This window comes from Falco cherrug, chromosome 6, assembly GCF_023634085.1.
Source record: "Falco cherrug isolate bFalChe1 chromosome 6, bFalChe1.pri, whole genome shotgun sequence".
NCBI lineage: Eukaryota > Metazoa > Chordata > Aves > Falconiformes > Falconidae > Falco > Falco cherrug.
Genome location: NC_073702.1, coordinates 73,486,043 through 73,498,299, shown reverse-complemented (window position 1 = coordinate 73,498,299; position 12,257 = coordinate 73,486,043). Strand labels below are relative to the sequence as shown.

At 43.6% G+C, this 12,257-nt stretch overlaps 1 protein-coding gene and 1 long non-coding RNA gene across 2 annotated transcripts; one reads left to right on the top strand and one right to left on the bottom strand.

Annotated features, from left to right (window-relative positions):
- Positions 1-2,892: 2,892 nt before the first annotated feature.
- LOC114017042 (gallinacin-10-like) lies at positions 2,893-3,439 on the top strand. Its single transcript, XM_027811561.2, has 2 exons — positions 2,893-3,034; positions 3,303-3,439. Exons 1-2 carry the CDS (start codon positions 2,977-2,979, stop codon positions 3,437-3,439), a joined length of 195 nt encoding a protein of 64 aa, XP_027667362.1. The 5' UTR covers positions 2,893-2,976.
- A 2,285-nt stretch (positions 3,440-5,724) lies between these two features.
- Positions 5,725-11,753, bottom strand: LOC129736385 (uncharacterized). Its single transcript, XR_008732891.1, has 2 exons — positions 6,754-11,753; positions 5,725-6,426 (listed from the first exon to the last, which is right to left on the bottom strand). It is a non-coding gene; the product is annotated as an uncharacterized LOC129736385 (long non-coding RNA).
- Positions 11,754-12,257: the final 504 nt, after the last annotated feature.

The following is a 12,257-nucleotide window of genomic DNA, read 5'->3' as shown; positions in this document are numbered from 1 at the left end:
AAAATCAAGCCCTACCAGTGTCCAAATACATGTACCCCATTATAAATAACCATTCTCAAAAGTATAATAGTTCTTAGACTCTAAAAAATATTTTATTAGCCATTAGCTGTTAAGTTGTGCTTAAGACAACACCTTTGAGAAAGTGTTGAGGCAAAAAGCAATTGTTAAGCTGTATGGTGCTCATTGTGAACTATTATGGGAGGTGGTTTGTCAACCAAGAAGGGAAGAAGAGAAGAAAAACACCTGCCTTGAAGAAGACAGAGAAATCTACTCAGTCATTGCACGCTTCTTTAGCAACATGAAGTGATGTTTGCCAGGGCTGGTCCCACTCAACATTTCAGATTTTGCTTGCAATATCACCTTTGGGAAGGTGTGCTGCTAGGGCGAAATTCAGCAAAATAGGATTGCAAACATAAAAGCATAAATACCTATTCATACCTTACAGGTTTACGAAATTTCCTGTTAGTAAATGGGAAGAAATAAAGCGGACACCATTCTGAGATATTGCATCCTTCATGACCATCCACAGATTTGCTGTTGTACCAAGTCCTGTTGTACCAAGTCCAGCACTCAGATGCTGGAGCACAGGTAAGGGAGCTTTGACTATTATAGGCTGCACATACCTTCCTGATCGCAAAGGCAAAATTAAAGGTCTGCTGAGTGTCACGTGTGTCTTCCCTTTCTCTCTTTTGCTACCAATATCCTCATGGAATCTTTTATGTCTTACTTGCATTGCAATATTCTTGTATAAGGTTTTATTAAGTGAAGTCCCTCCACCACCTGTCTGCTTAGAGAGCTTGATTTCTCTGGGGTAGGTACCTACAACTCCTTCAGTCCCCAGCTCATGTCTGGAAGTTAATATTCAACAGAGATCTCCAGGACTCCTGCCTGGCCCTGACTGCCGTGGGACACAGCTCCATGCACACACTGTCATGTTCCAGCCCCAGGCCACTGCTGCGCTGCACAAATTGTTCTGCTCTTGAGGTGTTTTAGACAAGTTTGGCCTGGTTTTAAGCAACCAGCTTGGACTTGTCTGGTTTTACTAGGCACCAAAGTCATGGAATTTTCCTATTGCTCTGAATGACATTTTTAGGCTGCCTGTCCTAGCAGGGCTTAATATGTTGCTCACTTTCCTAGAAGGCTGTTTTCCTTCTGCAAGAAATAAGATTGTTCAGCAAAATCTATAATCGCTACAGCCATTTGCATCACTGAAACTTAAACAATTTGACTCTGATAATAGATTTATTCTGTTCCACAGGTGGGAACAGTACAGCCCTGAAAGCGAGCGGGGCTTGTTCACATACCGTGTGTGACAGCAAAGAGTCATCACCACCTTCCCCAATGCTACATTCTGATGTTATTTGGGGAAAACAATGCTCCTCCTGACCATGAATTTCCTTAGGGAGCAATGAGTGCTCAAAAAGCACTCTTCCTTTTGCAAAATAGCACAACACTGTCATCCTGCCTATGTAAAAGATAGGCGGGGGAAATTCACATTTCAATGGGTTTTCATAAAATTGAAAGGGGTTTGTTTCCTGTTTTTTTCACATTCATGTTGCAGGTCAGGTCTCTTTCTCGAGGTGCCCCACTGACAGCTTGTTGAAAGAGAAAAGAGAGGAGTGACAAATCAGCTCTCCTCTCCTTTAGAAATGGAGAGTTCCTGGCAAAAAAAGAGATAATTTCTAAGGCAAGGGTACAAAAAAGGACATTCTGGAGCACTTGGCATTTGCTGGTTAATTAGATTTTATGGGTGGAAGACGAAAACCAGTGTTCATCTTACTGTTATTGACTGCATAAACAAGTAACTCACCTTGTTGCTACTTTCTCAGCTGCTTAAGCTTAAGTATGTAGCTTAAACATAAACATCAGTAACGTTTTCATCCTATGAATAATTCTTAGAACAAAAATACCATTAACTCTGAGTTAAATATAATAAACGAGGTAATAAGGAAACAAACCACTGAACCAGAATGTCAGAGCTAGGAACTGCAGAAATGCCTGGGCTTTGACAGAGATTAACCTGTTCATGACGTGTGATGGTACTTGGGCAAAGGCAGGATTCCCATGGGGGCAAAGCTGTTGCAGTCATTTGACATCTACAAGCCCAAGATTTTATGAGGAAGACCCTTCAGTGCTTTGATCCCCTAACCAATGCTTCTCAGAAAATTTACAGCCATGGGGATCGTGCTCTGAAGTGAAGCTCAGAAAATGTTGCACCTCAAGGCTTTATGCCTGCCAAGACTCTTAGTGGAACCAGCCCATTCTCCTCACCCCTTGGGGCACTGTGAGGGGAAACAAAAGGGGATGTCAAAAGTTGGTAAAAATGCAAAGCACTCAGAGTGGCACATAAGTGAGAATTAAATGAGGGAGACAGCTTTGTGTCAGCCCTTTGCAGTGGGTGAGGATGTTCTGAAACCTGTTTAAAAAGTGACAAAGCAAAGTTGCAGTGTCGCAAATCTTTCCCAATGCTTTCCTCTGCCTTTGACATCATCTGCCTGGTGACAGGGATGGGGAGATGGAGGCAAAATATCATGTGTCAGTAAGTGATGGATCCAGGGTCAACACTGGGACCAGACTGTGACAGTGGCTGACTCCCAAGCCCTCTGCCTGCTCCATCCCCATGCCCATGTTGGAAGCAGGTCTGCAAAAGCCATGCAAATCAGTGCAGCTCAGTGGGGCTTGGCTGATGGTCACATTATACAATGGACACGGTCAGTGGAAATTCACCCTTGGGGATTGCAACATCTTCGCTGCACGTTTCATTGCAACCTGCGATAAGGGGGATAACTAGTCTGCTTTCCAGAAGGTTCGTTGCAGTTACTTATTGACAAAGCACTCAGCCGTCAAACTTGCACAATCCCACAGGCCCTATAAATACCAGGTGGCTTTCCTAGTCCCTTCCTCAAACTAACCTCATCCTCCATCAGTCTGTCAGGCTTTTTGCAGGAGCACACAGCTCACAAACTACTGGCAGCCATGAGGATCCTCTATGTGCTGTTTGCTGTTCTCTTCCTCCTCCTCCAGGCTGTTTCAGGTGAGAAGCAAAGTGAATCCTACAAAGAACGAAAGGGCTTGTAAGCAGAAGTGTGTGCATATGAGGAAAAAAGCAACCATCAACTGACAGGCAGAATCTGATGCTGTCGGGATGGGCCTATGCAGTGGATGGGATCAAGAACATCAGTACTCATGATGGCACTCTTCCTAAAAACCCAACACATTATTTATTGCATATATATGTATATATATCTCCTTCATCATTTCAGACTGAAAACGGAGATTCTGACATTTTTCACTTCCCGCAGGTTCTGCAGATCCTATTTTTGCTGACACCGCAGAATGCAGGAGCCAGGGAAATTTCTGCCGTGCTGGGGCATGCCCACCCACCTTCACTGCCTCCGGGTCGTGCCACGGGGGGCTGCTGAAATGTTGTTCAAAGTAAGTACTGCAGGACTGAAGGGCATCAGAGGACCTTTTTGTCCTGCTGGTTTATCAACTACTTCTTTGAATTATATGCACAACTCCATAGGGCTTGCAGGGCAGCCGTTTGTGAGAAAGTACAGATAAAGGATGTACACGTGCAATTCTCTGATGTGTGTTTAAGGAGACAATTCATTTTGATGGAAGTTATGTATGAGAGTAAAAGTTTGGGGCGGGGGTGGGGTGGGGGCAAAATTCAGTATTTTTCGCTTTATTTTAGATTTTGGTGGGGGTGGGGGAGAAGTAGATTTTTCAATAAATTATTAGGAAAATATTTCACAGTATTTTCAACCATCAAGGGAACCAATGTATCCTCCCTCTGTTCTTTTTATTTTCAAAATGACCTAGAAAATTGAATTTTAAAGGGTAAAATATGTTCACAGAACTCTGCTTCTTGTTCTCTTCCCATCTCTCCTTCTTCCCACCACTGTGCAGCTCTTAGGCAGGTGAAGGAGAGTGAATTTGTTAGTGACTGGAGGCAACTGGTTGTGCATTCCACTTTTGACTTTGAAGTCCAATTTTTAATAATGTCTGGACGTTCCCTGACAGCAAGCTTTTTTTCTTTCCTTAAGGTTTCAAATGTGCTTTTGGGGAATGCACTTTAGCTTAGGACAAAGCATATTCTTTGGGCATTTACTTCCTACACTTCTTTTGTTCCACCAATGGCCACATGATGATCACTGCCAGCTGCAGTGACTATCACAGACATTGCATTCGGTGGTAGATTAGGAGACATTCCTTTATCTTTTGGTGAAACTGAGAGGTCTGATTTTACAACTCATCCCAGCAAGAGATGTTCAGGCAGAGCCTCAGCCATTGATGTGACTGGACAGAGCCTGGTTCAAAATAAAAGGAGAGCTCAGATCCTTGTTTTCTGAATTTTCTAGAAGTCCTTATTCTGTTATTTGTAGAATTTCCAGGTTTGAAAGTTTCCAGAAACTGAAGAAAGTATGATGAGATGGCTCTAGGGAAGAGATCTTGTAGCATTTGTCCAGCATAGGGGTATCCTCAGTCAGACAGTGGTTTCAGGAAACCCAAGTCATACCAAAAATAGGACATGTTTATTGTCAGGAGATTAAGATGCTACAAAAGCACCCACTTAGGAACTCAGGAAAGTAAATGGTGCAGAAGCAACCTACAGTTAGCTGATTTTACAAACAAATTATGTGATCCCTCAGTCTCTGTGAACAATCATTCTCTTTAGGAAGCAATTTCTGCTGATAGCAAATAGACTGGTTAGGAGCAGATGACACATCTCCAACATCAAATTTCTGTAAGATACATCTGTTAGGCCTGATCAAAGGAGAATTTGGGCTGGGAAAAGCATGAGAGCTCTTGAGTTTGGTTCCAAGTGTAGTTTTTCTACAGAAATACTCTTTCTTGGAAGAATGTACCTATATGTAATATTGATGGATGCTAATGCTCAGGATGAAAACTCTTCCTAATGGGGTCTTAGATTTTTAGCTGCGTTGATGGATACAGCACTAGAAGTTGAAACCAACAGGGTATTTTGAGGTACAATATCAATTTTTTTTCCAGCTCAGGATTCAACCTACTGAGTTGCTTGAAAAGAAATCTATGAAATTGGACACAAAAAGTTTGATTCAGTAAGCTACACTGAAATGTTTAGTGGTACCTGAGGTGTCTTGGAGTATTTAAACCATATATACCTGTCTGGCTGAGATGGCTAATGACATACAGGAAAACATTGCTTTTCAGAAGAGATGGCCAGAGGCCAAGCAGATACCTCAGAGCCCTTCAAAAGGCACTAGGCTTGTGCAATTAAACCAAATCCCCAATCTTCACTTTGAGGTGAGGTGAATCAAAATTTTATTACTAGTGGTAATATAAATAGTTTGCCAGTGACCATAGTTCTTGCGGGCTGGATGCCTGCAGACCTAGACACCCAGCACACACCGAGACCCCATCTGTGGAGGCATCTAAATGTAGGTTTATAAACCTGCAGGCTGCACCCATGACGTACATTTATTCTGAAAGGTAATTAGCAGTCACTAAGTTTTTTAGAGATTGAGTTGAGATTACACTTCAGCAAAATAACAAGACCCTTTGTATCCTTACAGGATCTTGGCAGAGTAAGAATATAAGGCTTTCCTGGGTCAGTGCCCTTGTACCAGCAACATTTCCACTGCCTTGAGTAGGTGATTTTGATGGATTCCTCCTCTGTCTAAACCCTCCTACAAATAAGCATTACAAGAAGCTTCCAGAGGGCATGTCCCGTTAGCACACTGCTTCTGGAGACCCAGGTTTTTCCTCGCTGAAGTCACTCCCTTTTTCACTTTAAATACACAAGCCACTTTGGCACCTCAGCCACCTATTCCAGCCTACCTCACGGAGATGTTTGGATCTTCAATCAGTTCAGGTTCATACAGCTCTTGGAGGATGTGAAGCAATATATGTATTATTATTTTATTCACATAGAGAAATAAATGTCTTAAACCAGTAATTGTGATCTTTTATTGTTACTAACAGTAATTTTCTCTGTGGTTTTGACTCAAGGCTCATTGAGTCATACAATCTTTTTAAACAAGTAAGTCTGTGCAGTCTCACATATTCCCAAGTGATTTAGAAAACAGAATAACTAAAACAGCAACCAGTGTTGCTGATGGTACTGAAGTAATCAAGACTGAAAACTGAGTGTGAAGAACGGTACAAGCAGCTCTTGATAGCAAGTGATTGGATGACAAAATGGTGATCAATAAACTTTATACACACACATATATATGTATGAACTATCTCTACCTAGAAACAAGATGTGGGGTGATATATAGACTGTTTTTGAAAACATCAGATCTGTGTTCAGTAGCAGCCATAAAAGTAAATTAAATGTCCTGTAGTACAGATGCAGTCATGAGCTCCATAGCGCTAAAAGTTCAAAACCAAGGCTATTTTTATTGTTTCCTCCAACAGTTACAGATGCACAATTAATTTCTTTCCTTCCATCACAACTAGTCATGGAGGCAAAAAGTCCTTTCTTTGGAGCCCATTTTCCACATTATCTTGAAAAGTTGTTAGAGCAATGCAGGGCTGATTTCATCCGAGTGCATTAGAAAAAAACCCAAGGAGTTTCCCCATGGCACTGGAGCCTATTTTTAAGCAATTTAATTGATGCCCATGTATCTGAATTTAAAGCTGTATCAAGCCAAAGAAAGAGATGCTCCTTCTCCACAACTGTAGCTATATATATAGAGAGAGTATAAAAGAACCCAAATCAAAACCATGAAGAAAATGCAGAAATCAAAAAGGTCAAATTAACACAGAGACTCTGCAGCATTTTATTTCCTTCTTCCTATCTCAATTTCCCCATTAAAAGCGTGAAAATGATCCTGTCCAGATCTTCCCTGTTCTTTTGGAAATATCCCCCACAAGGTTCTTATAAGCTTTTTTTGTGCAAGGAAAAAAATTCTGGAGATTTGGATTTGTTAAATGAGGCTAGATCAGTTTTTTTCTGAATCAACATCTACAACAGGACTATACACTGTAAGTGTTAAATGATACAAAAGGGCCACATGTTCCACCTACTTCTGTGGCTTCTTAGACAGAAAAGGCCTGAGGATATAGCAGTAACCCATGTCTGAAGCCACCTTTAATAGTCTTACATTTATGTCAGGAACCAGTGAGTCCTGGAACAGTTTTCTGATGAAATAGAAGGCCACTCACCAGATTTCTTGGTCTCCAAAATAAGACTGTTGCGCTCATGATGTGTACCAAGAACTGTTCCTGGTCTATGCTAACCCCTGAACTATGCCCAAGGTTTGTTCAGGAGATGGCTACCTGACCCACCCGGTAGCCTAAGCTACACCAAAGACCCTGATAACATCAAAACAACACGCTAACCATTTAGCAAGCCCATCTCACTGCTCGTAACCTGGTCCTGTTCAACTTACTACTACAGACGTGAATGATCTGTTCTCCACCCCTCAAGTTTCTCCTGAAACAAAGTCTCTGGTATTAAGTTTGGATAAATTCAGAACAGGCTGAGCCTCAGATTTCCCTCTTGTTCCAACAAAGCGCATCTCTAGTGTGTAAGTCATAGAAGTGTTACTCCAAATAGGGTTGTCTCCACTTCTGTCTCTAGATGCTGCACCTCGTGTCCATCAAGGTCTTTTGTTTCACCCCAGCAGCCACCCTCACTGCCATACGTGGGCAGGTAGCTTTGGGCTAAAATGCTACAATGAGCCTAACTTCTATGGAGTCCCTTGAGTCTCTATCTCACCTCTGCACTCCCCACATCCACTGAGTGGAGCCTGGGGTCGGCATCACATGGGATGGCTCACAGAGCTCTGCTGTGTCAATGGCCCTACAGGGACCTGCTCCTCCCATACCAGTTTCCTGGCCTCTCTCATGCACTGACCACTGAGAGTTCTTCCCAAGAAGTTCCTCATCCCATGTCTATTGAGAACTTCCCTCCTAGCACACCACTGGTTTTTCCCTTGGAGGATTGGCATGAAGGCAGCTGGAATGAAACTTTTTGATCACACAGCTCAAGCTATGGGAGAAAAGAGATCTCTTGATTCTTGTACACTTTCCAAGGCTAATGCAGGACCTCGGAAAACCTCCTCCTTGACCACCTGAAAAACGGATCAGTTTGGAAAAAGGCGATCAGGATACGGACTTTCCAAAAATTTGCTGATCAGCAACTTCTTCCCGTCACAGCTCTCTTCCATGGCAGGGACCCAGGTTGGAGATGGTCCCATGACTAATTTTGGACAGGCACTTCAGTGACTAGCATGAGCAACCTCTATTAAGTGCTCCACCAAGGGGAATGAACAAACATCATGTACCTTCTGCTCATTGTCATCTTCACTGTGTCTGTAAACATCAGTGCTTCTCTCTTATTTTTTCCTTGCACCTAACTTTGGGTCAGAGGAACTCAACACCACTGCTTGCTACCACTTGTTGATTTACTAGTAGACCAGAGGAGATTTTCACTACATTAATTCTCCACTTCTGTTCTGGCAGATTAATTGCCCATCAGTAGTAATTAAAAGCAGGAACTCTCCTTCAGGTCCAAAGACATTTGCATTCTGCGCCTCACATCCCAAAAAACAGACCTCAAGTGGCAATGTTCTAAAAGGCAAAGAACAAACCAACAAGCCCCCTGAAGGAACAGTGAGCCAAAGAGATGAAGTTACACTTTCTGGGTGATGAAGTGCCATTTCTTCACAAGGACAGGTCCCATACAAAATCCCCAACCCACTCCTTTGCTACCAGGTCAAAAATTAACTCAGACAGACATCCCAAGATAACAGCTTCCCATCAGTAACAGCCTTACTGCTTCCTCTGCACACTGGTGACTGTTTGCCAGTGTCTTCTCCTGGTGCTCATGGAGAAGGAAGAAGTGGGGCAACTTGCCCAGGATCACTTTCCTCAGTGCCAACCAGTCTGCAAGGGGGCTGTTAACACCCCGGGTTGTATTTACCTTTCCATGGGGGAAGCCTGGACCTGGGACAAGCATTTCTGTGGCTGTCTAGCTGGAGCTGGGGGAGGGAGGTGAGGAGGATGGAGCTGTTCCCCCTTTCCTTCCCTCTCTCTGACGTTGTTTGGTTCCAAAGAGCATTGAACAACATGTGACAGTGTGAGCTGACCCCAGCAGGGTTTGCTCAGCAGCCTCACTCCCCAAAACAAACACTCCTGCCCTTCATGCTGCCTGGGAGAGGCAGAATGAGAATTATGCAAGGCGTAGAAAAGCACATTTTCCTTCTCCATTAAATCCTATTATTTTTGCAAACAAACTTCACCTTGATGGTTTACTTCTGGTTGGCCATGTTTTGTGATCATGGCCTGCCTCTTTCTTTCCTTCTTTTTGGCCATGCTCTGTTTTAAGAAATGAAGCCAAGGATGCATGTGGATGGGGTTCCCATCTGAAACCCTGAGCAGGTACACAGCATGGTTTGGATTGTGGGGTTGCCTCTATGTCCTAGCTCACAGATCAGAAATCAGATATCTGCTCCATGTTCCCTATGGCTTGCTTAAAATAATTTTCCAGCACACACACAGACGGCATGTTTTAGTATAAAAGACTGTCTCCTCAAAAATTCTTCTCCCGTGTTCAAGAGGAAAGCAGAAGAGAGAGGAGTTCCAAGAGGACTTCCTCATCTCAAACAATTTCTTCTTCATCCCCTACCTGAAGCAAAAGAAGGAGGCAACACAGTACAGAACACAACAAGGTACAAATGATTTCACATTCTGTATCCCTCATCCCCACGGACAGGGTTGGTGAAGGCACCAACTGTAAAGGCAACAGCCCATTTAAGAACCTGTGCCTCCACCTCAACAATGTGTATGAAAATACATAGCCTTTCCCTAGACCACCACTTCCCACCACACTTCTCACAGCTCCCTGGCAGAGGTCTGAAGATCCATTTTCCCATCATGTTCCTCAAGAACCTCATCACAGCAGCCTGCCATGGGTAATCTGGGAGGTGCAGAGAGAGAGGTGTGGGCTTGATACCTCTAAGTGTCTTCTCAGTGTTGTGCCCATCACATGAGACAGACAGATATGAGGCTTCCCCTCCTTCTCTTGGACCCCACGGGTCCTACCCATCCTGCCAGCATCACATAGTTGCCCAACTTGCTGAGCAGGGACAAATGTTCATGAAGCATAGAGGGGAATTTGTCCACTTTGCCACCTGTGTCCTCCTGCCCCACCTCAAACTCCTCATCTGCACTCTACTGTAAAGAAGATTTTTTGCTTGTTTCTGAAATCCTAGTCCCCACATAGCAAGATAATGTGGGGTTTTTTTTCCACAAACTGAAGCACCCGCTTCATGCCCTCCACCCCATCTGTAGCAGCTAGTTTACCAGACACAGAATGCTCTGCTCACAGTGTGCAGACATAGCTCACCTCCTGCCATCACTCTCCATTGCTTCAGTCTGCTGTTCTCATTAAAGGAGTAAAAAATTAAGCACCCTCATGACTTGATTTTATTAATGATTCTTGGCCTGTACTGTTTGTCTGAAACCAAAACCACCACACCTACAGTTCTCATATGTCTCAAGAGTGGTATTTCTTGGAGACAAGCACAAACATTAAGAGTGCTGTACAAATCTCTGGTGACACTTCCTCTTGTCCATCCTATATATGGCTTGTCCTTCACACACATGAAAAAAATTTTCAGATACAGAAAAAGGAGGCATCACACACAGGTAGACTTGGTATGTTGAATCTACGGAATCAGAAAGAGGGACATGAGTCTCTTCATAACCACATCAAGAAGGTGACTACCAGCAAGGGGAAATGTTATTAAACCAGACATTTTGGGCCAAGAATGCATAAGTTTAGACTCTCCACAAAGGCTAGACTTTGGAAAAATGTTCCAGTTGTCAGAGCAGGGTATGGAAATCCAGTGCCTGAAGCAGCAGCGAGCAACACAATCTCATCATTTTCAGGAGAAAACTTAGGTGATAGCTGAAAGGGAATTGGGTGAAGCCTTCTATGATAGTGTCACAGCACTATCCAAACTAGCCAGCTACAACAAGGCTTCAATAAGTAGTTTCCGCACCTTGTCCCAGCACAGCCACCAATCCCCCACAAGATTTCAAAAGTTCATCTATTGTCAATGCTGTTTCTTCATCCTTTACAGGCCAGTCCACCCTGCTTCTTACTTCTGCATCCAGAGTCTTCCTTCTCCAGGCTCTTTGTCCAGCCAGCCTCTTCTCATCTAGGCCCCCTTCTCCCAGGGCCTCTCCTTGTCTCTCCTACATCTGGGGTGCACTCTCTCTCCTCCTTCTGTTTTCTCCAGGTCTCTCTTCATCTAGATCTCTCTCTTCTTTCAGTCCTCCTCTTCACACAGTACTCCTCCTCCATACCCCTTAGAGCTATTTAACTACTTAGCAGGAACAAGCCACAGCTACACATTATCCACATAAGCCAACCCACTGCCCCTGAAGCCAGCCCACAGCTGTATATTATCAATGTTAATTAACCTGCCTTCATTCCTCTATAATTCCTCTACATGCTAGCATGGTGCAATAGGCAGTGGTGTCCCTTCAAGTCCTTTCTGTCTAATGACTACTTCTTCTTCTATGTTTGGTACAAATTATGGCTATAGTCATAAATACAAAATGCAGAGAGTAACTGAGCTCTGAACCACGTTAGAAGAACATCTGGGAGACTGGAGATGCTACTGTGTCTGCTGATTTCATCAACAGGAGGGGGAATATCAACAGCTCTTTCACCCCTACCCTGCCTTCTTCAGCTTCAGCCCTATATCCTGGTGTCAGCTGAGATAGGGTTCATTTTCTTCTTAGTAGCAGGTGCAGTGCTGTGTTTTGGATTTGGTGTGAGAGTAATGTTGATAAAATACTGATGTTTTTAGTTGTTGCTAAGTAATATTCACACTAAGTCAAGGACTTTTCTTAGGCTTTGCCAGCAAGAAGACTGGAGGAGTACAAGGAATTGGGAGGGCACACAGCCAGGACAGCTGACCCCAGCTGGCCAAAGGGATAGTCCGTACCGTAGAGCATCATGCTGAGTATATAAGCTGTGGGAAGAAGGAAGGGCAGGATGTTCGGCGTGATGGTGTTTGCCTTTGCCTTCCCAAGTAACTATTATGCATGATGGAGCCTGGCTTTCCTGGGGATGGCTGAATGCCTGCCTGCCAATGGGAAATAGTGAACAAATGCCTAGTTTTGCTTTGCTTGCGTGCATGGCTTTTGCTTTACCTATTAAACTGTCTTTATCTCAACCCACAAGTTTTCTCACTTTTACTCTTCCAATCCTCTCCCCTATCCCACCAGGAGGGAGTGAGGGAGTGGCT